At 25.5% G+C, this 27,717-nt stretch overlaps 1 protein-coding gene across 2 annotated transcripts in view; it reads right to left on the minus strand.

Moving 5' to 3' along the window:
• Positions 1–2,332: 2,332 nt before the first annotated feature.
• The window catches only part of LOC117177739 (FACT complex subunit spt16), a 38,588-nt gene continuing 13,203 nt past the window's right edge, over positions 2,333–27,717 (minus strand). Inside the window, exons 8-19 of one of the 2 annotated variants that reach the window (XM_033368638.1) lie at positions 25,363–25,735; positions 25,077–25,275; positions 22,061–22,442; positions 21,765–21,947; positions 16,311–16,442; positions 16,061–16,230; positions 13,916–14,099; positions 9,395–9,476; positions 9,049–9,307; positions 8,860–8,922; positions 8,670–8,789; positions 2,333–3,736 (exon numbers count right to left, since the gene is read on the minus strand). In XM_033368638.1, coding sequence (XP_033224529.1) covers positions 3,730–3,736; positions 8,670–8,789; positions 8,860–8,922; positions 9,049–9,307; positions 9,395–9,476; positions 13,916–14,099; positions 16,061–16,230; positions 16,311–16,442; positions 21,765–21,947; positions 22,061–22,442; positions 25,077–25,275; positions 25,363–25,735 — 2,154 coding nt within the window. In that variant the 3' untranslated portion in view covers positions 2,333–3,729. The remainder of the gene's footprint in view (positions 3,737–8,669; positions 8,790–8,859; positions 8,923–9,048; positions 9,308–9,394; positions 9,477–13,915; positions 14,100–16,060; positions 16,231–16,310; positions 16,443–21,764; positions 21,948–22,060; positions 22,443–25,076; positions 25,276–25,362; positions 25,736–27,717) is intronic. The other variant, XM_033368639.1, reaches the window with a different exon arrangement.

Below are 27,717 nucleotides of genomic sequence, written 5' to 3' on the forward strand. Positions count from 1 at the left end.
TTATTTACAAAAAAAGTTCTCAGGTTCAAAAAAACATTCAGTGAACTGAAAAACTGTGGTCGGTAATATAGGTATTTAGCTGTGTCACATGCCCTTAAAGCTAAGACATTCCATGAAGTTCTCACTCGTCTATTCTGTCCTGTTTTTATGCTTTATAATTACATAGGAATTCCATTTAGAAATATCTTAGCTTATCATTGGTATGCACATATTTTAACTAGTTACGACAGGGCTGAGTCAACCCTTTAAGGCTTTCTACGCTTCCTTAAATTGTTATTGATTTACTCCTAAAATTCCTAACGAGTGACCTTTCTAGAAAACTCTCAAATTCGGATCATTCATTTTAGCGTCTTCTGAATTCCCCGCTTCTCTTTAATCCCTCTCTGTTAACGTAGTTCCCTACCATTCCAGCGAGGCTGATATCCACATTGCTACCATAGACTAAAATATTTAATGAAAATTCGATTCCGTTACAAATTCTATGTACTGCGAATGCGATGCATAAGGCGTTCCATTGGCTGCCGTTCGCGTGCTTATGAGTATTCAGTAAATACAAAATATCATCAATACCAAAGATATTATAATATCTTTGTCAAAACCCCGTTTTTGTCAAATGTCCACGTTTTGAGACCCCCTGAATCCGAAAAATATGTTTTTACGTCTATGTCTGTCTGTCGGTGTCTGCGTATGTAGATTTTTAGTTTATCCGTGCGATACTATCGAAAGAATTGACAGATTGGATTGGCCTTTGGTATACTCTTTTAGTGTCCTAAAATAAAGGTCAAGTTCGTTAGCCAGTCATTTTGGATAAAGATTGAAAAAGTAAGCTATATTTAGAAATCTTTTTGGTGTTCACTTGTTTCAAAACTCAAAAATTTTCGGCACGGATATTCATAGTATTCAAACAGACGAACAATTTATCCCAATGATTTTTTCCATAAAAAACCTAAATTTACATAAATTAGTCAGTATTTACAAAATTTCAAAAAACACACGAAAATCAACATTTTTAGTTAAATAACGCACGATATGAAAAATAGTCAAAAGAAGAAAAATGTTTCTTTCTTGATGCCCAACAACATTATTCTAACTTTTTGAATTTTTTTGAAAAATCGAAAATTCAAATTTTGACAGCATACAAAAATAATGGAAAATAAAAAATTAAATTTTGCGGTTAAACTGTTTAAAACAGGTGGAAAGGTGGCTGGCCAAAAATTGTCCATTTTAAAAAGATTTACACATTTATTTTAAATCACTTTTTGATAACATGCGTATTTTGTGTTTTAATCGTGAAAAACTATCACAATTTATGTTTTTTAATTTTCTTATTCGTCTCATGTGTGCTTTTTCAAAAATTGTACTCTTTTTAAATGTTCTTAATGCTATTTTTCACGATTCGAACAAAAAACAGAACTACCAAAACATTATTCATGAAAAATTAATTAAGTTTTACATTCTCAATAAGAGAAGGTATTAAATTTGTGGAAAAATGGACCCCCTCCCCTTTTTTTGTCAAATGTCCACGTTTTGAGACCCGATGAATCCAAGAAAACAGGTTTTTATTGCTATTGGTTCTTATTTATTATCTCAAATTTTCAACTCGATATGGCGCTTCGTGCGAAAATAAGAAAGATGGCGGCAAGGTAGGAATCTGGTCACGTGACCCACTCGTCACATGGCCTTAATTAAGTAGATAATTCAGAATATGAAAACGCATATAAATACTGTTATCTAAAAGAGATATTTTTGATTCAAGCATTCCAAATGAAAGAACAAAGATCCGAGCACGAAGCGCGAGGTAACCAATTATCGAGCGCGAGATTCAACCGTCGCGCTCAAAATTTCGAGCCGCGCGCGCAGCTCGCGATGCAGATTTTGTTTTTGAAATTTAATTATTTTCGTCTTTTTTGGTAAAACATTAATCTTCTTTGCAGAAATTTCATCTTTTTGGTTAAAAATACAGTTGTTTGGATGGAAATGAATCTGTTTTGGTGGACGGTTAATTATTTTTTTGAAAATTAATTTGAAATTGATTCAAGATTAAGAAAATTTGAGAATTCATCTGTTTGGGTTCAAAATTTAACTAATTGGTTGGCATTCGTTTTTTTTTACTTTGTTTGAATAATTATCATAATTTATTAAAAATATTGTCCTTGATTCTCTTTACATTATTTTAGACAATATAGTGTAGAGTTTACAAATTTTCAATTTAAATTTGATAAAAACATTATTTTATTCTGAAATACCCAAGTAAACTGATCCTTTAATCTAAAATTTGTTAGAAGAGATTAAGATCTGGCATCTTCAGTTTGACAGGAAATAAATTCCACATTTCAAGGTAGTAATTTATTTAATAAAAAAGAGTGGCGAATATCGTTTGTACAATAATGATGGATGTTTAAATGGTGGAGATTACTCAATTCCTTGTCAAATAAACAGATTTTTAAATATACAGACATTCCGATGATAGGCAGAAAGTAATCTTAAAATTTTTATTTCCTTTTGTGGAAAAGTGTCGTATTACACCTACTATTTTACATTTTAAATCAAGTACTGTTAATTGTTTTCTATTTTGGATAACTCTACACATTATCAATTTTCTTCAAACGTAGACTGCGGTAAATTTGACAAAGTATTATCATCCCTCTCTTGCAGGTAATTGAGGCTTACAATTAGACCTCCAAAGTGATAAAATAATTTTTATTGAAAATCTCCTTTTGCCTTTATTTTAATACGAAATCAGCAGAATCTCGTTTGTCAATAACAGAAACTAAGTACCATATTCGATAAAAGTACAATTTCCAAATCACGAAGCAAAGTTTTTTTTTTAATTTCTTTTGGTCTATTTCATCATTTGTGATGACCGGCCAAGACTCTCTAAAGACTTGGAAACTACAGCCAACTAATGCAGAGAAGAAAAAAATAATTAAAAATAACTTATTTAAAAAGAATACAGAAACAAATTACTTTAAGGAGCGTCCACATATTACGTGACACTTCTCTGCTCAAAAAAAATAAAATTTAAGTCAGTTTCCATACATTAAAGACCAATATTACCGACACATGACAGTGTTCAACGAAATATCACAAATCGTAACAATAGGGAGCAGTGATTCAAAAATCACTCAAAAAAAAGTGTCACGTTATATTTTGACGCTCACTTATGCTAAAGTTAATTTTTTGTCGACAAACATTTTTGCAAAGATGCAAGATTAATTTTACTGGCGAATTTGCAAATTTTATTGCATCTAGGCGAACTGGACATGTAACTTTTAACAACAGAATCTCTTTATGAAAACTATTTTGTACTGGCATACTTGATCAAAATTGAAATTGGGCGTACTAAAAGGTACGATATCAAATTTTAATTGTATGCACGTAGAAAAAGTCACTGCTACTTCTATATTTTACTATGAGCTTTTTTTTTGTTTGATTCAGATGAATAATGATTGGCCATTTCTTAAATTGTGATTTAAGTTGTTCTATTATTTCTAACGCATCGACGTATACATATACATATGCTATACACGAATTCCTGTGGCATGGAAAAAACAAAGTACTGAGTGCTTTTCGAAGACGTCCACACGACTTTCACACAGATTGAAGCAAGAAGATGAACTCTACCACTGGAATTTTTTTTTTCAATGTTGGAATAAAAATAAAATAACGCGTATTGGTGCAATTGTTTTTTGTCTTTCAGGTCTCACTGTCCACACTTGTTCACAGCACTTATTTCCTGCAATACAATAATTTCAAGTCAAACTCCTCTGTGCGAAAAAATAATCTTAGATGAGAGTTTCTATAAATTAGCTCCCTTTAAGTTTTCTCAAACATTACAGAGATTTTTCAATTTATAAAAGCATTTTTACATTTTTTTCTGTTACTTTATTACTTGGGGTGACCAGAGAAAAAAAATTACCGGTTTACTTATCATCTTTAACGACATTTTCCAGTTTTTTTTTTTTTTTAATTCAAACTTTCGAAACTAAAAAAAGTATAATTTGAAGCATTTAAAACATCTTGAAATCAAAGAATGTAATGCGGGGCAATTCTAAATTTAAAGCTTTTAAAATAAAAAAATTAAACATTAAAAAAATTCCAAACTCACAAAGATTTTTTAAATTATGAAACTTTTCTCCATATTGTATGTCACTTTATTACTTGGGATGACCGGACAAAATAAAAATAAAAATTTCAGGTTTATTATCATCTTCAACGAATTGTCCAGCTTTTTTTTTAATTCAAACTTTCAAAGCTAATAAAGTATAATTTAAAGTATTTAAAAAAATCTTCACATTAAAGAATGTAATTGCGGGGCAACTCTAAATTTAAAGCTTCTAAAATTCAAAATTAAACACTACAAAAAAATTATAAACTCACAGGTTCAAAATTGTACATATTTGAAGCTTTCAAATTAGACACTCTCCAGTTGAAAACAAAATTTATAATTGAGCACTTTAATTCAAACTCTTGAAATTTGAACGCTTAAATTGAAGTTTAAATTTTTTAATTGAAATTCACAATAATTTACACGTGTAAAATGAAAGCTAGTAATTCTTTTCAATACAAAATATTTATATTTTCAAGAATATCGAGAAAATTTCTTTATTTTTTTTTAATCGTACAAATCCCTTAATAAAGATTCAAAATTCTATTTCAAAATCTGAAAAATTTTCAATTCTTTGTGGACGATTTTGCAAATTTTTAAAAATATTCTCTTAAAATTATTTTAGAAAAATCATTTTGAATTTTTCTAGGAATGTTCCGAATTTTTTGTTATTCTGTTGAAACCTTATAAAATTCTTAAATTTTTTTTTACATTTATTCATCAGTTGGAAAAATCTACAGTTCGTAGTGAATTATTTGAAGTAATTTAAAGTCTTAAATTCATTTGGAATCTTTTCGAAATTTCTCAATATCTCCAAGTTAATCGAATTTGTTCTAAATAATAAGTATTTAATTTTTTTTATACACCGAAATTCAACAACTTCACTTACAAATTAAAAGAACAATTAAAATTGTAACGTATAAAGTTTAAAATTACCTCTTTAAATCTTAGGGCTTTCTATTTCAAAAAAATCAGTTTCAAATTGTATAGTTTTACATATTTCATTTATAACTGCTCGTTTTAAATTAACAGTCAAATATTGATAAATATTAAATTATTTTTATTTTTCTCAAATTAAATTTTTAAATTGAACGAGTTAAAAAATCAATATTTTAGACTGAAATTATATTTGAATAGAATTTGGAATTTAAGATTAAATTTATATTTACAGTTGATGAATTAAAGCTCTGTTTTTATAAAAATTGTCAATTTCAAACGCTTTTAATTTTTAATTAAGTCTTCTGAGCTGTATTTTAAAATTCTTGAAATTAAAAATGCACCCTTAAAAATTTAGATCTAAAATGAAAAATTGTTTAAGTAAAAGATTTCAGAATTAAGCATTGTAAATTGAATGATATAATTGAAAATGTTAATCATTCAATTTAAAATTTTAAAAAGTTGAAATCGAAATTATTTTAAATTTATATATAATTTCTCCGATAATTATTTCGAAATATTATGCAATTTTAGTTTGAAACCAAATAATTTTCTATATTTTAATCTGAAAATATTAAATTTTAAATTATACCATAGTGAAAAAGTAATTTGCTCTTAGGCTACAAATAAAACTTAAAAAAGGTACAATTTTAAATTACGAACTTTCCGAAACGAAGAATTAAAAATGTATACTTTAAAATTGAAATTTCCAAATGCCACGAACTGGAACTAGAAAGAGTAGTTGCAATTTTAAAAATGTATTTTAATTTTGGTATAAAAGTGTTTTCTATTGTTTTATGAAGTTGAAAACAATTATTAAACACTGAAAACAAATTTTTATTAAAAACAAATAGTTTTTCACACAATTGCAATCCTCTAAAGTGAAAAACAGATTTTTCAAGCAAAAAATATGAGTAGTCTGCATTTTTAAACCATGAAAGTTCAATTTTTAACCAAAAAGAGATGAAATTTCTAGCAAAAAATGAATTTTCTACCAAGAAAAATTTGTCAGTGAAGAAAAAAAATGTTAAATAAATTGTTGAATTTTCAACGAAAAAAATTGAAGTGTATAAAAAATGTCATAGTTGATATTTCCAAAACAAAATTTAAATTAAAAACAGTAAGATTTGACCAAAAAGTTTATATTTTATACATGACTTGATTTTGACAAAAAAAAACATGTATTTTCTACCAAAAAAAGACGTATTTTTAACAAAACACATAATGTTTTAACCAAATTGTTGAATTTTGAAGCAAAAAAGATGAATGGTCAGTATTTTTAAACCATAAAAGTTCCATTTTTACTTAAAAAATTAAGTGGATGAATTTCTATTGAGAAAAATTAATTTTCAATTAAAGCAACAACAATAAAAATGAATTTTCTATCAAATAGTAGAATTTTTTAACAATTTAAAAAATTTTAAACAAAATACATTAATCCTCAACTAAAAAAGATAAATCTTCAATTAAGGGTTGTATTTTTAACCAAAAAGAGATGAAATTTCTAGAAAAAAATTATTTTTTATCAAGAAAAAATTTTCATTTAAAATTTAAAAAAAATGTTAACCAAATTGTTGAATTATCAACGAAAAAAGATGCATTTTTAACCAAAATTGGAGTAAATAAATTTTGATTTAGAATCAATTTCCCATAAAAACAAAAAGAAAAACGAATTTTCTACAAAACAGTTTAATGTTATACCAATATGTAGAATTTTCAAGCCAAAAAGTCTAATTCTCTATAAAACAATTTAATTTAAAAAAAAGAACGTGAAATAACAAAAAAGTTTATTTAAAATTAATCAGTTGTCTTTTTTAACCAAATATTTGAATTTGCAGTTAAAAAAACTTTTTTACAACAAAAATAATTTTTTATATAATTTTTTAACCAAATAAATGAGCTTTCAACTTAAATTATGAATCTTTAACGAAAATAAAATTAAATTTGAAACAATTCGTTCAAATTTCAACCAAGGAGTGGAATTTTTAATGAATCTTTTTTTTTAAATTCTACTATTTGGTTAAAAATTGTAATATTTAGTTAAAGATTCAACTCTTTTGTTGAAAATTAAAAGACTTTTGTTAAAAAGTAATCGTTTTTGGTCGATAATTTATATTGCTTGGTAGAATATATATTTTTTTAAATTGAAAATTCATATTTTTTGGTTGAAATCTAATTATGTTTATTTGAAAAGTCTATCATTGTATTTTTGTTTAAAAAATAATCCCTTTTACTTAAAAAACATAATTTTTGTGAAAATTTAACGATTTTATAAAGGCATCGTTTTTGGTCGAAAATTTATACTTTTGTAGAAAATTCATATTTTGTCGTTGAATATTCATCCTTTGGTAGAAATTTTTTTTAGTTGCTGAAAATTCATCTTTTACGTTTGAGAGTTAATAATTTTTATTGAAAAGTCTACTATCATATTTTTGGTGTTTAGTTCAAAATTATAACAAATAGGTTGAAAGCTTAATTATTTTATTTAAAATTCAACTAGTTTCTTCAATAGTCACCTTTTTTGTTTAAAATTAATCTTTTGGTTCAAAAATCTACTATTTGGTTAAAAAATTCAATGTTTTTTTTTAAAATCATCTTCTTTGGTTCAAAATTGATCATTTTTGATTGGAAGCTAATTATTTTTATTTGAACAAATTTTATATTTTACAATTAATCTAAATACAACTAATTTCTTAAAAATTCATCCTTTTTATCAAAATTTCAACCGATTTGTTGAATCCTTTTTTTTTTATAGAAAATTCATCCTTTTGGTGTAAAATATTGTAAAATATTCATTTATTCAAATTAAAAATTTAAGATTATGTTTGAAAATTCAACTCTTCCTGGTTCAAGTTCAATCTATTTTGTTTTTGAAAATTCGATCATTTAGTTCAAGATTCGTCAATTAGGAAAGTGTAATAAAAACTGTATTTGGTGTGCCAGTTGTAATTTTGAATTAAATTTTACTTTTTCAACTGAAAAAGGGTTACACAAAAATGAGAAAACCCCCGAAATAGTAGAAAAAGGTGAAAAATTCCTGAAATAGGTGACAAAATTGAAAATAGGTGATAAAAGGTGATACTCTGTGATGAATGAGATTCTGCAAAGAATATGAATACTTGAATATTGGAATTGAAATAGTATAAATTAATAAAAAATTACTTTCGAGTTAATTTTTGGTCCAAAACAAGTACATTTAAGTTTATGATCTATTAAAAATCACAATAAATAGTACCATAATGTTTTTTTTTTTTTTTTTAGAAAAAGATTTCTGTCTAAAAATGTGTTTTTTCACTACAGAAGATGTAAATTCGATCTAAAACCCTTTATTTCCTATAAAGAATTATTGGTAGTATCCAATCAATTATTTAAACTCCATTAAAAAAAATCGTTAAAACACTTTTACGCGCAAATTAGAATGCATCTTTAAAATCGTACCCATTCGTTCTAGTTCGGATTTTTGTCACCATGTGGCGTATCTCATTTCAACAGTTCCCAATTGTTTTTAAAACTTTCATTTTCAGTTTCCCGATCCATTGGCCACCCTAAGTTCAGAAAGTGGTTCAACTAGCTCATTATTTTAAATAAGGAAAATTCAAATTGCAAATGAATTTTAGCAACTCACCTCGACTTCTTTGAACTCTTTCTATCGCCACTGTCATCACGGGACCGTTTCTTGCTGCTAGATGAAGAGTGTGATGATTTGCTCTTATCATACTTATCTCGCTTATCACTCTTTTTCGGGCTAAATAAAAAAACAAAAAGAAATTGGATTAGTAAATTAGGTCACAAATACAATTGTCGTTATTAATCACCTGCTGTGTTTGGACGATTTGGATGGAGATTTGTGCGAGCCTCCACTCCGTGATCGATCCATTCTTTAAATATTAAATTGGAATATTCAGAACTCAATTCAGTATCAACAGAAAAATATCAACACTGATCAAGCTGAGTTGCATGAATAATGAAAGCGAAACACATCAAGCTTAAATTATTCAACTCACCTGTGTTTGTCCGACGACCTTCTGTCCTTGTCTCTGCTACTAGATGAACTTTTACTCTTTGAATTCGACGAACTTTTGTGTTTCGAACTATGCCTATCTTTCGAAGGAGGAGGCGAGTGTCGACTATGAGATTTCTTCTTACTAGCTGTACGTAAATCGTCCGGGAAGCCGTCGCCTCTCTCTTTATCTTCTTCGGCAGCTTCTCTCTCCAAATCTGACCAATCTTTTCCAGATTCCTCAGAGCTGCCGAGATCATCCTCTGTAAATTTGTAATAAATTTCATTGTTAAAATAAAGTATTAGCGAATTTGAAGGTAAACTTTTTCTGAGATATTGCAACAACTTACCCTCCCCGCTTTCCGAATCTTCAGAAGCTTCGGAATATTCCGACTCATCATCAGAGTCTTCTTCGCTGTCCAAGTCCGTTGGCTGAAAAGTAAAATTAACGTTGAGCCTCTTTTTTTCCAGGTATACACAATGAGCTCCTAGCAAATTTAATTGCGCCCAACGTGCCGAAAAAACTGTCACCGCACATTTGTTCTAAATCATTTAGGCAATAAAAAAAAACGTTAAATGAAAATCCTAGCTGATTGTGTTAAGAAATGGCACTAAATTAAAAAATTCAGTCAACATTTTTGTTTATTTAAAATACTTTTCTTGCAAAAATATACATAAGTATTATTATAAATTATTTAAAAATTATGAATTCATACTTTTTTAGATAAATATTCTTAGCTTTGAACCGAATAACAATAAACTTCTTAAATTTTTGTTCATTAATTACCTATCTTCATTGTATAAGAATAAGAAATAGACATATCTATAGAAAGAAATATATAATAATATAACACATAATATAAATATAAATAAATAAAAAAAGGTTTATAAAAAGACATGTATATTTCTTTTTCTTATTCTTATTGGGAATGGTTAAATTGCGATACGCCATCTGGTGACAAAAATCCGAACTAGAAAGAATAGTTACGATTTTAAAGATCCATTTTAATTTCCACATAAAAGTGTTTTAACGATTTTTTCTGCGAAGTTTAAAGTATTTATTGGATATTAAAAATAAGTCTTTTTTGGAAACAAAGGGGTTTAGATAGAATTTACATCTAATAAGGTGACAACACATATTTTTCCTAAAAAAATTTAAAAAACAATCATTGTTCCATTTATTTTTATTTTCAAAAGATTATAAACTTAAATGGACATATTTTAAAGCAAAAATGAACTCAAAGTAAATTTTCATCAATTTATACATGGAGTATTTACTATTTAAAAACTGATCTAAAATATAGGATAGAATTCTTATTCAAATTCCAATCGCAGGAGGACCGCTGGACCGGGAAATCGGGAATCTTATGAGACCGGGAAATGACAGTAATACATTTTAGAATGCGTGTTTTTAAAATCTTTCACTCTAACAGATTTTTAATTTTATATTTTAATTGTTAAGTGTACATTTAATTTTAAAGTAAACTTAAACCATTACAAATTAGAAGCGTTTGAAATCGAAGATTTTCGATAAAAAATATTTTTACTTTATCAACTGTCAATATAACTTAATAGTGATTTTGAAAATTGAACTGTTCTTTAAGATTTAAAAAATGAATAGTAATTAATTTTACAAAATGATTCGAAATCAGTTTGCAATTTTAGAATTTCCAGTTTCTAACATTAAAAATTATGTAGGCTATTCTAATTGGAAAGTCTTATTAGTTTAACAAATGTAAACGCCCGATTAAAACTTTATAAACTATTCAAAATTTTTAAATAACTTCAAAATAATATATTCTTAATTAAAGGCTATTATTAAATTTCACGTATTCTTTTAGTCTACAATATTGAATTTTTAAACCAGTCAATATGGAATTTTTTAATTAAGAAAAATAAGAATTAATTAATATTTAGAAATATCTGACTGTTTATTAATTAATATCAGTATTTATAATAAATATTAAAAACTAAATTTTGAACGTTATATTTTAATTTTTTTATAAAAAAAAATTAATTTCTAAGTGAAATTGTTGAATTTCGGTGTAAATAGTCCACAGCCTAATTTAAAACAAAATCTAGATTTTGGCAGATATCGAAAAAAATGTAAAAGATTTTTAAGAATTTTGAATGGCTTCAGAATATCAAAAAACATTTCCTATGAAAATTGAAAATTATTTTTATTGTAAAAAGATAATTTTAAGTGATTATTTAAAAAGATTTACGAAATAATCAAAAATGAATGTGGAAGATTTTAAAGAAATTTATTTAATTTGACAGAATTAAAAAAAAATTAGAAAAAATTGGATTAATTTTAAGAGTTGTTTAAAAGTTTTAAAATCATTTCAAAAATAATTTTAAAAATTTGAAAAAAAATGTAAACAACATGCATATGTTTCAAGATTTCAAATAAAATTTGGAAGCATTTTAAGGATTTTTTAACCAATTGAAATATAAATAATTTAACTTTTAGTCATTCAAATGGTGAATGACAAGGAATTTTTTGTCTTAGATTATAACGGCCACCCTAAATCTTCTGTTATTCTTATTCAATCATTGTTTTATACTTCACAAAAATCTCGTCAAACACTTTTATGACAAAATTAATGTACATCTTTAAAATGGTTACCTACTATTTTTAGTTCCAGTTTTCGGAACCAGGTGGCATAATGGTAGACCAACATTCCCAATACATAAAATATAGGTAATTAACAAGAATTTAAGAAGTTTATTGTAATTCGGTTCGAAGCTAAGAGTATTTATCTAAAAAGGTATGAATTCATCATTTTTAAATAATTCATAATAAAACTTATGTATTTTTTTCATATTTAGTACCATTTCTCAGGACAATCGGCTAGGATTTTCATGACGTTTTTATTGCTGAAATAATTTAGAACAAATGTGCTGAGACAGTTTTTTTCTTGCGCGTTGGGCACAATTAAATTTGCTAGGAGCTCACCGTGTATATTTAAACAGTGTGTCTAGCGTTTTTTGTTTAGAAAAATTCCAATAATTTTCCAGATTTACCAGGACAAAAAAAATCCAGGTACCCTTTTCTACAGTGAAAAAATACTGTTCACAAAATCTGATATTATGGCTTAAAACCCATTTTTGGTGATGGTTTATTTTATTACGATAAAAAATCATGACACAATAATCGAAAATGTTTCAACTTCTCATTTTCTTCAACTTTAGAAACAATTTAATCACTTTTTTAAACCCAATAATTAGCTTTGTGATGAGCTTTTCTTATTAGAATTAGTTGAAATTTGACTGATTTCTCCAATTTTTAGTTAATTTAAGTTTAATTTTCAAAATAAAATAATTACATTTTTAACAAAAAACTTGAAATTTTAACCCAATTATGGAAAATACGTCCAAATCATCGAATTTTCAATAAAAAAATTAAACTTCTACCAAAAACAGTTGCATTTTCAAGTAAATAATTTAAAATTATAGAAGAAAGTTTCATTCTTAAAAAAAAGTGAATTTTCTGTCCAAATAGACGAAAATTCAACAAAATAGTTGAATTTTTAATGAAATGTACTGCAATTTTCTACTTACAAAAATTAATTTTCAACCAAAAATTAAACAGTTAAATTTTCAACCATAGCGGAATTTTCAGACAATGAGATAAATTTGTAACTAAAAAGATAAATCGGCAACTAAGAAAATGAATTTTTAACCAAATAAATCAACTTTTAACCAAAAAGACAAAACTTCAACCAAGAAGAATTTTCTAAAAAAAAACAATTGAATTTCCAACCAGCAAATATTATTTTCTACAGAAAGTCAAATTTTTAATTAAAATGATAAATCACCAATCGAAAAATAAAATAATGTTAAGAAAGTAGTTCAACTTAAACTAAAAGTTAAACTTGCTAACCAAAAAGAGGAATTTTCAACAAATAAAGATTATTCAGTCAAAAAAGAAAAAAGTTTGTCCAAATTGTTGAATTTCCAACAGAATAGTTAAATTTTCAACCAAACAATTGAATTTCCTACGAAAAAAGATCAATTTTTAATTAATAATATCAATTTAAAAAAAATGGAATAGTTGCATATTCGGGTAAAAGACAATTTAAAAAAAAAGGTTATATTTTTAACCAAAGAGATGAACCTAAAAACAAACAACAATTTTTTAACAGAACCGTTCAAATTTTACCCATGTAGCCGAATTTTTAATCTGAAGAAATCAATTTTCAACAAAAAATGGAAGTTACAATTTCAGTTAAAAATATTAATTTTTAACAAAAAAAAAAAAAAACTAGATTAGTTTTTAATCAAAAATAGTAATTACCTACGAAAAGGATGAACCTTAGTAAAAAAATTATTTTTTAAAAAAGTGGTTCAAACTTCACCCAAGTAATTGAATATCTTACCAAAAAAGATGAATTCTCAACCAATAATGTAATAAAATATATTTTACCTAAAAATAATGACTTGTTAATAAAATGTTCAATTTTGCAACTTGATAATAAAATTCTTAACTTGCAGAAATTCGCTAATTTTTGCAAGATTTTTTTCTTCTTTAAAATCCCCGACTTTTCCCTGATTCTCAGGATTTCCCTCTCCTGTGACCACTCTGTACAAATAGTGGTGGATAAATCTGTCTTTCAACCAACTCTAATCAATAAAAAATCATTACACGCTGAATTGAACTTACTTTTAAATTTATCTACAGCAACAAAATTCTTCGATAACAAAAAATGTAATTAAAAATTGGGAATAAATGAGAAACTTTGAAATATTTTCGATTGTAGTTTCGTGATGTTTCACAGTGATAAATTAACTGACTTAAATTTGTTTAAAAACTTCTTTAAATTTAAATTTGTGTCTTAAATTTATTAAAAAATTTAAAAGGTACTTGCCTCGTAGGCATCGTCTTCATCTTCCTCTTCATCATCTACTGCTTGTCCCTCATCATCACTCTCAGGATCCAAGAAGGTCCAACCGCCGCTCTCAAAAAATTCCTCTGGATCATCCGTAATCGTTTTCATAATTTTTGACCAGTTCAAAGATTGTACTCCCTCTGAGTATCTAATGTCGCAAGAACTGGGAGAGAAAGCAGATTTCAATAAAAAATTTATCAGTTAGATCGTGTATTAAATCAAATTTTTTCACTGACAGGTGGGCGTTTTAATTGATGAAAAAAATTCCCGGTCATTTTCCCGTTTGCAAACATTTTTCATGGTCAATAAAATTAAAATATTCGAACTCTAAAGCTAAACATTTTTCATTTGAAGTGATAAAAGATAAGATACAAATTAAAGCACTTAAAGTGGAACTCTTGAATTTTAAACTTGTAAAATTGAAGTTTGAATGTTTTTTCATCCTACATTTTTTTATTGATATGCTCAATAGAAATAAAAACTTAAGAAATGGAAGGTGTTAACGGTTTTCAATCGAACAATTTTAAGTGAAATGCAGATAAACTGCAAAATTTGGAATTTTTAACTTTTCTAAATTATGTGGAGTCCAAAGATTCAGATTCAATTTCAAAAACATAAATCTACATTATTATTTTCAATACTATAAATCCAAAAATCAATTAATGCACTTTGTAAATTATATTATTCAAGCATTTTTAAGCTAGAAACATTAAAAAACGAGAAATTAATTTCTTTTTAACTGAAAATTTCCTAAAGTACAAGTTAAATTATTTGCGTCTTTAATAGTTTCAACATTCTTGAAAAGCTTAAAATATTTATTTCAAAATCTTGAGAAATCTAGAAGTTGTTTGACAATTTTCAAATTTAAAATCATTTTTGAAATTTTAGCCGAAGTTCTAAATATCTTTTAAAATTAATCGAATTTTGCCTACAATTTTGAGAATATCCTTCAAATTTAACAAATTTCCGTAAAATCTTTCAGATTCTCTTTTGACAATTTTGCCAATCTTTTTAAATAATTTTTCTAGAAAGCTTAAAAAAATGTTTTTTGTTTTAAAATAGGCTGTGGCTATTTGTATCGAAATTTCAGTACGAATAGCCGAATTTTATCGTCACACACACTTCGTTTAAATTATCTGAAATCATTTTAAATGTTTAAAATTAATTTTTTGAATCTTTTTAACACTTCTAAATATTTCTTCAAATTATTACATTTTTTCTACAGATTATAAGTGTTTAATCGTTATTTATACATAAAAATTCAACAATTTTAATTAAAAATTAAATAATAAACAAAAAAGAATAATTAAAATTGTAACATTCAAAGTTTTAAAGCTCTTTGAAATTTTAACGAATCAAGTCTTTCTATGTCAAACAATTCAGTTACAAATTGTTTACATATAAATATTTGGTTTCGATTTACTCGTTTTAAATCAACAGTTAAATATTTCTAAACATTAAATAATTATTCTGTCTTAATTAAATTTTTTTTAATTAAATGGGTTAAAATCTGAAAAATCTTACCATTTTTTACGGATTTAGAATCGTTACGTCAATTTAATTATATTTCACTTTTTAATACTTAAAGCACCGATCCATTTTAAAAATATTTTATTTATATTTACATTTGGTAAAATAAAAAGGTTTTTATCAAACATTTTCAATTTCAAACGTTTTTACTTTTTAATTGTTCAAGTCTTCAAAACTACATTAAAAAAAGGCTTGTAAAATTCCCGGTCAACAAATAAATTCACTGTCATTTTCCGGTCTCAAAAAATTCATGGTCATTTCTCGGTTTGCCCGTCCAGCGACCACCCTTACTGAGCTGTCGCGATTTTATTTAACCCTTAAACTGCACAATTCCAAATACACGTTCAGATATTTTTGGCTAAAAAAAAAAAATAACGAGCTGTGTTGAAACAGTGCAAAATAGGAAAAAAATATCTCCAAAGCCTCAGAGATAATTTAAGTATTTGAAAAAAAATCTTGCAAAAAAAAATAAACGTAGACAATCGGAGAAAAATCGTAAAGCTCCTTGGGTGTTTTTCACCCAGTGTGCAGTATAAGGGTTCAACAGATTTTATTAATTTAATTTATTAAAAAATTTAAAGTAAATCTACATACTTCAGCCATTCCTTAACATGATCCAGCATATTCATAGGGATTGCATTGACCATCGCCACTTTTTTATGGTAGTCCTTGAAAACGAAAATCATGTCGAAGTTCTTCAAGTGAAATTGAACTCGTTCAAAGTGCACTAGTTCTACGTCCTCCAGAGTAATTACAAATGGAGGCTGAAATATTATGGAAAGTTCGCACATTAGAAAGGAGTATAGTGATTTTAGACTCGAAAATAGGCGTGGAAGATACTGACCCATTCTGTGAGGTTGACGAGACAGCCACTCGTAGGTTGCAAAAGAACAGTGCTTCTGTATGGAGCACCAGGGAATCCCAAGTCTCTGAATGGCGTATCAAACTCAATTTCTTGTTTTGTCATACTGTCCACCTTAAAAGTTCAACACATGTAAGTATTTATTTCAATAAAGAGGAAGAACTAGAGAACCGCAAGGATGAAGTAAAAAGAAATAGAGAAATTACAAATAACAGGCCTTGGACTCACTTTACAGATCAAAAACCGTGTAAATATTGTTATAAATTTTAAAAAATAGTGTCAAAATAGTGTTCTAACAAAATATAGAAAAATTAATAAAAATTAACTTCAATGATGACTTAAAGTGATATTATTTACTCTATAAATGATCAAAGTAGAACCCAATAAGAAAATCTAACTATTTTTGGTTGAAAGTTCATTTATTTCGATTAAAAAGTCTACTATTGAATTTTTGGTTAAAAACTTTATTATTTTGTTCAAATATGAATTATTTTGTTGAAAATTCAACAATTTCATAGAAATTCTTGTCTTTCTAGCATTTTTTTCGGCAGAAAAGTAACTTTTTTATTCAAAATTCAACTATCTTGTAGTACGTTCGTATTTTTGACCCGAAAGTTCAATAATTTGGTAGAATATTTAATTATTTAGTTAAAAATGTACGTATATTGTTGCGAATATGTTTTGTTTTTTTTAAAGAAAATTAAGTCTTTGTTTTTAAATGCAACTGCTTGGTTAAAAATTTACCTTTTTAGGTTGAAAATTCAACTTCTTGGTTGAAAGTTAAAGCTAATTTCTTAAAAGTTTACTTTTTATGGTTGAAAATTCAAAATTTCAATTCAAAATTCGTTATTTTTTGTATTAATTTTTTTTATTGAAAACTTAACTACGTATATTGTCGAAAATTTAAATGATAGGTTGAAAATGAACCTTTTTTTAAATTCATATTCAACAGTTTTTTAAAGAAAAATAGTATTTTTTGTTATATTGAAAATTAATGATTTTAATTGAAAATTTAGCTACTCCATTTCTGGATTAAAACTTGTATTTTTTAGTTTAAAAATTCAAATATTTAGTTTCACATTTTTAGCAGAAAATTTATGTAATTTATTGAAAATTCATCTTTTATGGCAGAAAATTAATTTTTTTGATTGAAATTTAACTATTTGGTAAAAAATGTATATTATTTGGTCGAAAATTCGTCTTTTTTGGTAGAAAATAATTCCTTTTGATTGAAAATTAAACTATTTAGTGAAAAATCGATGTATTTTTATGAGAATTCAACTGTTTTGTAGAACGATAATCGTTTTAGTTAAAAATGCAACTGTTTAATTGAAAATCAATTTATTTTTATTGAGGATTCTATTATTATGTTGGAATGTCGTCTTTTTTTGGTTCAGCTTTATTAATTTTTTTGGTTCTTGTTTTAAAATGAAAATTATTTCTTTGTTAAAATATGAACTATTACATTTTTGCTGAGATTTTTTGTTGTTGAAAATTTAACTACTAGGTTGAAAACTAAACTACTTTATTAATTCATATGTGAAATTTACAGAAAAAAATCATTTTTTACAACTAAAAATAACAAATTTTCAAAACTAAAATGTGAAAATTTCAAATAACCAAATAATAAAAAAAACATATTGTTAAACTACAAAACGAAAAAGACGGATTTTCTAGAAAAACAGTTCAATTTATACCCAAAAATGATTAATTCTCGATAAAAAATGTAATAATTCAACCAAAAAGATTTTGATTTTAAATCAACATTTTAATTCACCCAAAACAGACAAATTTTTTCAAAGAAAAGACCCATTGTCAATTAAAATTTTTAATTTGTAACCAAAAATAAAATAGTATAATAAAAATGAAATTGTAAGAAAAGAGTTCAGCATTCAACCAAATATTTGAATTTTCGAACAAAAAGATGATTTTTACCCAAAAATAACTTACAATTTTAAAATGAAAGCTACTAAAACTTTTCAACTAAACAGTTTAAAATTAAATATCGTTAAAATGCCAAATTAATTTTTCTTTTCATCTTTATAAATTGTAGAGTTTTAAGATTGAAATTCAGTGCCAAAAATATTAATCCACGTTAACATTTTCAATGCTCTAAATTAAAGAATAAATAAATAAATAAAAAAATGCAATTATATCATTTTAAGTAATTTTAAGCTAGAAACATTAAAAATTGAACGATTAAATTTTTTCCATAAATTGAACACTTCTTAAATTAAAAGTTAATTAGTTTAATTTTAAATAGTTTAAAAATCCTGAAAATGCTACAAAATCTTGAAACGTCTACATTTTGTTTCACATTTTTTCAAAATTTTAATTTAAAAAAATTTTTTTTTTAGAAATTCTAAACATTTTTTTGAATGATTCGAATTTTTTATAAAATTTTTCTACAAATTTCTTTTAAATCCTGCCAAATAAAAAAAAATCCTCAAAAACTTCCACATTCATTTTTTGTAATTTTATCAATCTTTCTAAATATTTTTAAAGGTTCTCTTAAAATTAATTTTTCAAAATAAAAAATTATTGTCAGTTTTTCAAGAAAATGTTTTTTATTCATCTGAAGCCTTTCAAAATTCTTGAAATTCTTCTAATTTTTTTGTGCGATATCAACCAAAATCTATATTTTGTTTAAATAAAGCCGTGAGCCATTTGCACCGAAATTTTGGTACGAATAGGCGGATTTTGTAAGTACATTTAAAAACTTCGCTTACATTATTTGAAATAATTTCAAATTTTAAATTAATTTTGAATTTTTTCATAACTTCTAAATATCTCTTTAACTTACTCGAATTTCTGAAAATAATAATAGGCGTTCAATGGTTAATTATACATCTAAATTCAACAATTTGAGTTACAAATTAATTTTTTGAAATAGAACCATTAAAATTATCTATCTGCCAAAAAAAGATCAATTTTTAACTGAGAAAGATCAATTTCCTTGCAAAAAAAACAACACAATTTTTAAATTAAAAAACACACATTTTCAACCGAAAATGATACAGTTAAATTTTTTAAGTCCAAAAATTAATTTTCAACAAAATATTAGAATTTACAAAAAGACAAAATAAATTATTTTTAACCAAAACAGATGCTTTTTGAAACATGAAGAATAATTTAATAAGAAAAAACATGAACTTTTAACTGAAAACAGTCCATTTTTTGGCAAAAAAAAATTAATACAATAGTTCAATATTTAGCGAAAAAAATGTATAAATTTTTAACTAGAAAAGATGAATTTCAAATAAAAAATAACACAGTTTAAACAGTATTAAAAAATGTTCCTTCAACCAAAAAGAATCGAATTTTCAAACAAGAAAAATAATTTTCTACTAAAAAGGAAGAATTTTCAAATGAAAAAAAAATAAATTGTAAAAAAAAATTAACAAAATTGTCAAATTTTCAACTTAAAAATGAATATTACAACGAAAAAAATAAGTATTTAACCAAAAATGTAATAGCCACATTTTCAGATTAAAAAAATTAATTTTCGACTGAAATAATGAGTTTTCAACTGAAAAATATCATTATTAGCAAAAAATTAAACAGTTCAATTCAAAGTTCGAGAATTTAATTTTGAAAAAAAGAAAACAATAGAATTTAATACAGAATAATTAAAATTTTTAATTCATTTTTAATCAAGGAAAGTAATTTTCAAACAAATAGTTTTCTAAAAAAAGACGAAATTTCAACCTAATTGATTTGCAAAAAAAAACGAATTATCTATAAAATAGGTGAATTTTCAATTATGAATTTCACCGTAACATTTTCAATCAAAAAAATAATTTAAAAATTACGAATTTACTAAAAAATTTTAATCAAATAGTTGAATGTGTCAACTAAAAAAGATTTCTGAACCAGGAATTGAATAGTTTGATTTTCAGCTGAAACAAAAATTTAACATAAACATCATGATTTTGTACCAAAATATTAGTTTTCAAACAAGAAAAAATTTCTACCAAAAAGACGAACTTTCAAATGAAAAAAAAACACTTTTCAACTGAAAATTGCATTTTATGCTCAAGGTTTCAGTGTAAAAAAATTCAATTTTAACACAAGAATAACATACAAAAAAAAAGAATTTTTAACCAAAATGTTTATTCTTTTTCTGTAAAAGAAGTTTAAATAAGTTAGATCAAAAATCATCATTCTCTCGACATAAAAGTATTTCACTACATTAGTCGACAACATAAAAATGAATTTAAATATCTATTTCAAACAATTGTTCCCCTCAAATGCGAACTGAATTATTAATAGAAACAAATAAGAAAGTCTAATTCTTTTTTAATGAATACAATTTTTTTCTTTTTGAACTTGAAAGCCTCTTTGGTTGAAAATTGATTTTTTGAACTGAAAATATAACTTCCATTTTTTGTTAAAAATGTATCATTTTTAGTGAGAAATTCAACTATGTAGTTGAAAACTCGTCTTGATTTATAGAAAATTATTCTTCTCGTTTTAAAATTTATCTATTTTTGTTAAAAATTCAGTTCTTGGGTTGCAAATTCCACTCTTTCGTTGAAAATTAATTTTGTTCTTATTGAAAATTTTAATATTTTGTTATAACTTCTTTTTATTCGGTTAATAATCATATTTTTACTGAAAATATAGTTATTCCATTTTTGGCTGGAAATTAAACTTTTTTTTAAACACTATCTTTTTTAGTTGAAAATTCATGTATTTTGTTGAATATTCGTCTTTTTATCAGAATATTATTCTTTATGTTTTTTAATTCATTTCTTTGTTTGAAAATGTAACTATTTTGTTATTAATTCGATTTTTGTTGAAAATAAAACTATTTTGTAGAAAAATTAATTTTTAATCCGAAAATTTTACACTATTCCATTTTTGGTTGAATACTTATTTTTTAGATTAAAATTAATTTCTAAAGTTGAAAATTGCTTTCGTTTTTTCTTCCAAATTCGTCAGTTTTAGAGAAAATTAATTTCATTGGTAGAAAATTCATCTTGTTATTAAAATATTATTCTTGTTGTTTGTGCATTCACTTCTATGTTCAAAAATTTAACTATCCAGTTGTAAATTCGATTGTTGTTGTTGAAGTTCAAAATTGATTTTAAAAATTTAACTTTCATTTTTGGTCTGAAATTGATATTTGATGTTAAAACTTAATTTTTTTATTGTTAATTCAACTATTTTATTGACAATATGATTGTTTTTGCGCTAAACCAAAATTTAACTGAGAATTTAATTGTCTAATTTTTTGTTTAAAAATGTATCTTTTCTAGTTGAAAATTGATTTCTTTTTTCATTGAAAACTAAACTATTTTATTCGAAATTTGTTTGTTTTTTTTTTTGCTTCAAAATTGACCGTTTTCAGTTGAAAATTCTTTTTCTTTTGTTGCCGATAAATGAACGAAATAGTGTTAATAATGTGGTGATGCCGAGGTCTGAAATAGTCACCTTTTCACAAAAGCTCTTGAAGGCGGTCTTCAATTTGTGCCTGAGTTCTCGTTCTGATTGCTCAGCAGCCAGATCGTCACGATCGTGCATGTGTTGATGTTTTCCAAGATCAGTTGTAATTTCTCCCACTTCCGTATAGAATTGTACATCTAAGTGTTTCTTCTTACCGAACATGATGGCGTGCTAAAGATAAAATACTTTATAAGTACACGTTCTAAATATGTAATTATTCACAAAATGATAATAAATTAACCCTAAAAAATGAAGTACCAAAAAGATTAGTGAATGAATAGTACCTTCAAGTGAAAATGAAGAAGAATGATCATTTCACCGTCACATGGCTGGAAGAAGGCATTCTTGATATTGTTGTAAAGAATGTCGACTTTGTCACCTCGAACCGACGTGTACCGGAAACCATTAGTGTGAGCTTCAAGTCCTCCCGTCATTCTTTTAGTGACGATGTTTGGCCGAATGTAGAGATCCTTTAGCTTGGGATTACCCTTATTTTGCGAGAGGATAAGCGTATCTTGTTTGACAAGATCTTCCTTTTCCTTTTCCTCGGCTGCTCGATTTTTGTACTTCTTCTGGACTTCTTTGATTAACCTGAACGCCGTGTTGAGATTCGATGATGGAGCTGAAATCTCTCCAGGTTCTTTGGTATTCGTGCTTCGATAGGTGCTAAAAACACACAGAAAAAATGTCAAATTGCATTGGAAACCTTCTGAAAGCCTAAGAAAGCCGCTCATAAACTACTGTACCAATTTTTTGTTATTTTCAATCCCCTAGTCACCCCTCGTCTCTAGTTAAGTTGAATTCAAAACATAGAAAGTATTAGTTGATGTTTCAACCAACAAAGATTTCGATTTTTAATTTAAAAAATGAAATTTCTATCAAAGGAGATGAATTTTTAAATCAAAAAGACGAATTATTAACCAAAGAGTTGAATTTACAGACATAGATTCTTCAGTCAGGAGAGAAAGAAATTTCAAACAAACTGTTGATATTTAAAGGCAAAAAGAGACGGATTTTCAACAAAATAGTTAAACTTTTAGCTAATTTTTAGTTAATTCTGAACTAAGACAGATGAATATTCAACAAAAAAAGATGACTCGTTTCATTTTCAATCCAAAAGTACAAATATTTAAAACAAAACAGTTGAATTTTTGAAAAACCAAGAAGATTTTAACAAAATAGTATAATTGACAAAAAAAGTAGTTAAATTTTCAACCAAAAAGATTCATTTTCTACCAAGAAAAATTATGTTTCTACCAAAAAAGACTAATTTTCAATCTAAAAGGACGAATTTTCAACAAAACCGTTGAATTTTCGAACAACCGAGACGATTTAACAGAGTAGTTGAACTGACAACAAAATAGTTAAATTTTCAAACAAAAAGATGGTATTTTGAACGAATAATTTAATGGTTTATATTTCAATCAAGATGATTTTTCTACCATAAAAGATTGATTTTCAATCCAAAAGATGAATTTTCAAGAAAAAAGTTGAATTTTCGGCCACCAAAATGACCTTAACAAAATAGTTGAATATTTGAAAATACAATTGATACCCGAAAAGATGAAGTTTCTATAAGTAAATTAATTTTCAATTATGAACGTTGAGTCTTCAAAGAAGAAAGATAAGTTTTCAAATCTAAAATCCAGTTCAATTTTTAGTTAAAAAATTATTTTTTAACAGATAAAAAGACGATTTTTCGACAAAATACATGCGCTTGCAACGAAATCGTACACTGTTGTATTAAAAGACATAATTTCAAGCAAATAGTTGTATTTTGAACTAAAAAATACAAATTTTCAACCAAAAATGGAATAGTTAAATTTTCAGCTGAAAAACATTAATTTTCAACCAAACTGACGAATTTTTAACTAAAATTATGAATCTTTAACTGAATTCGTTGAATTTGAAACCAAAAAGATGACGTTTTAACTAAAAATATTAATCTTAAACTGAAATAGTTGTATTTTAAACCAAAATGATGAATTTTCTACCATAAAAATTCGTTTCTACAAAAAAAAAAAAAAAAAAACAACGAATTTTAAATTAAAAATGATAATTTTTAAAAACAAATTGAACAGTTAAATTTTCGGTTAAAAAAATGATTTTTAACTACAGAGATGAATTTTTAACCAAAGTGATGGAATAATTACAATTTCCGTTAAACAAAAATAATTTTAAAAAAACAAAAACAATTTTCATTTCAACTATGATAATAATTAAATTCTGAGGAAAAAAAATAATTTTGAGTCAAGGAAAAAATAAATTTCCAATCAACTAGCTCAATTTTCAGACAAAAAGATGCATTTTCAATTAAAATGATGAATCTTGAACACAAAAAGTCAATTTTTAACAAAAGGGTTGACCTTTTAACCAAGTAATAAAATTTTGATTGCAAAAAAGAAGACTTTTTTTAACTTAACTTTTTACTAAGATATTTTTTTTTGTCAAGAGAGAAAAACTTGCAAACAAACGGGTAAATTTCAAGTAAAATATAAGCAGTTTTAACGAGATACTTAAATTTTCAATTAAAGGCGATCAAGTTTCAACCAAAAGTATGATCGTTAAATTTCCAGTTAAAAAAATTAATAAGAAAAAACAACGAATTTTTAACAAAATATTTTGATGCAGTATGAAAAGCTACTTTTACAAATAAAGAATCATTGCTATTATATTTTCTAATGTAATTTAAACAAAAAATTGAGCGCGTTCGTGAAAAAATTCCCTGACTTAAAAAAAATTCCCTGACATTTCCAGGTTTTTCCAGGTATATAAAAATTCTGCAGTCGTTTATTCGAATTTTTAATAACAAATTAGAAACGCTTGGAAAATTGGATTCTTCGAAATAGAAAAAATTTAAATGCACATCCAACCGCTTTGATTTCCTCCAGCTTTTTACAATTTTATTAATCAAAATAACTTGTTTTTCGTAATAAAATTGAATACAAAAATCACTTCGACGTTGGATCCATCTCATAACAAAAAAAGAAGTTATTTTGATTTAAAAAATCACAATAATCCAAGGAAATCAAGTCTGTTTAATATAGATTAAATTTTTTTCTATTCTGAAAAATCCAATGTTCTAAACGTGTTTAAATTTGTATTAAAAATTCAAATAAATGACTGCACACCTCAAGTATACACCCTATATTATGTTACATAATAGATACTGTGAAATGCAAACATTTTGTATAATTATTTATTTTATATTTTAATTTATAAATTGCACGAGACAAAAAAAAAACAGAATAATCGCTCGTTTTTTGTTGTTTTTTTTCTAGTAATACTAAATTTACTCACACTTCTTTGACGAATGTAGCATCAGGTTGAGTATAAAATCCACCTTCATTACGTCCCATTGTTGCTCCGGGGTGGAAAAAGTTTATTCTGAGGTACGTGTAATCTCCTTCGACTGATTGCGATATATTCTTTATCGTCGATATGTGGAATGGTACAGGATATGAATAAATAGGGAGAATCACGCTCTCGTATTTTTTATCTGAAAAATTACCAATTAAACTTAAATATATTTTTACTTCAGTAAAAAAAAAAGCTTTTCAGAAATTAAAAATAAATTCATACTAACCAACGTAAAGCTTCAGGTCTGTCACTTCTTGTTCTCGGGGCATGTGATTGGTAGACTTGTAAGAAATTGAAGCTTTTCGTATTTTTTCTTGCTCCTTCCCGCCAGATTTCTGGGCCAGTCGAGCTTTAGCAACCTCATTAAGTTGCTGAGCTAATTCCTTTTGATGCTGTTTTCTCTTTTCTTCTGAACCGTGCTCAGTTCTCAATTTCGAATCTATAACGGCTGTCCTCTTTCCTCTTCCCAAAATTTCCTTCTGTTTTTTCTCGGTCTCTTGCTCGCTCTCTTCGCCGTCATCTTCTTCACCTTCGTTGAAAATGATACTGATATTTTTTACCTTTTTCTTTGAAGGAGTTAATATCGTCGCTGGTTGTTCCTTTATGTAAAAAACCATATACTTAGAAAACATTTGCAAATTCAGGATGTCTACTCAAAGACTGGAAGAAAATTCCCTGACAATTCAAAGTTTTTTCTTGGTGCCTCAAGTTCTTTTCAAGTATAATGTTTCTCAGTATGGAGCCATTCAAATATTTTGCATTTTTTAAATATTTAACTCGGAATATGTATACAGTTTCGCTAGTTTATAATCAATTTTTTTGTTTCAATTTGCAACGGATTAAATTGATATGTTTAATAGAGAAAGCGTTGACAAATGATATTATGAGACATTCTTCAATATATACGCACTATCGGTGGATTAAATAATTAAGTAATGCTAAAAACATAATAATTCATTTCTTGAAATTGCCTCTAAAGTACCAAGTAGTTGAATTTCAACTAAAAAAGATCATTTTTAACCAAGTAGTTTTATTTTCAACGAAAAAAATGAACTTTCATACGAGATTAATTTTTTTTAAACCAAAAAAGACAATTTTTCAACAAAGTAGATGAATTTTTAACTAAAAAAGACCAATTTTCAAACAAATAGTTTAATTTGAAACTAAAAAAGAATCTTTTTAACCATAAATGGAATAGTTAAATTTTCATTAAGAAAATTTAATTTAAACAAGAAACAATTTTCAACATAATAGTTAAATTTTCAATCAAAGTGATGAATTTTCAACTATAATAATGAATCTTTAACTGAAGTAGTTGAATTTTAAACCAATAAAAGATTAATTTTCAACCAAGCAGTTTTATTTTCAACGAAAAAAATGAATTTTCATACAAGATTAATTTTTTTTAACCAAAAAAGACGATTTTTCAACAAAATAGATGTAAAAACAAACGATTTTTTAAAACAAAATTCATCAATTCCCCACAAAATAGTTGAGTTTAGATCTAAAAAATACAAATTTTCAACTAAATAGATGGATTCTGAATAAAAAAGATTAATTTTCACCAAGAATGGAATAGCTACATTTTGGTTTAAAAAAATCATTTGTAACCAGTGATGAATTTTTAACTAAAATGATGAGTCATTAACTGGAATAGTTGAATTTCAAACAAAAAATACGGATTTTCAACTAGAATGTTGAATTTTTAAATATAGTATTTAAATTTTTAACCAAATAGTTGAATTATTAACTAAAAAATATCAATTTTCACCCAAAATTGCATACTTATAATTAAAAAATATACATTTTCAAGGAAAGTGTGGAATTTTCAATAAAAAATATTAGTCTTTAACTGGAATAGTTAAATTTGAAACAAAAAGATAAATTTTTAAACAAAGAAAATTAATTTTTACTAAAAAGCACGATTTTTTCACTAAAACAGATAATTTTTCAAACAAAAATTTAATAGTTAAATTTTCAGTGAAAAAAATTAGTTTAAGCTAAAGAAATGAATTTTTAACTAACGTGATGGAATATTCTACTGGATTAGTTAAACTTTTAATGAAAAAGATAAATTTACAAATAAACGTATGAATATTTTATTGGAATACTAGAATTTTCAACGAGAAAGATGAATTTTCAAACACAAAGATTAATTTTCTATAAAAAACCAAACGATTTCTTAACAAAATTCATCAATTTTCCACAAAATAGTTGAATTTGAATCTAAAAAAAATAATTTTTCAACCAAATAGATGGATTTTGAATTAAAAAAATCAATTTTCAACCAAGAATGGAATAGCTACATTTTCGCTTAAAAAAAAATAATTTTTAACTAAAATGATGAGTCATCAACTGGAATAGTTGAATTTCAAATCAAAATTGTGAATTTTCAACTAAAATGATCAATTTTTTACTGTAGTATTTTAATTTTCAACCAAATAGTTCAATTTTGAACTAAAAAATATAAATTTTCACCCAAAAATTGAATAACTATAATTTTAAAAAAATTACATTTTCAAAGAAAATGTTATTTTAAATAAAAATTTAATAATTTAATATTATTTAATTAAATATTATT

The sequence above is a fragment of the Belonocnema kinseyi genome, chromosome 8, assembly GCF_010883055.1.
Source record: "Belonocnema kinseyi isolate 2016_QV_RU_SX_M_011 chromosome 8, B_treatae_v1, whole genome shotgun sequence".
NCBI lineage: Eukaryota > Metazoa > Arthropoda > Insecta > Hymenoptera > Cynipidae > Belonocnema > Belonocnema kinseyi.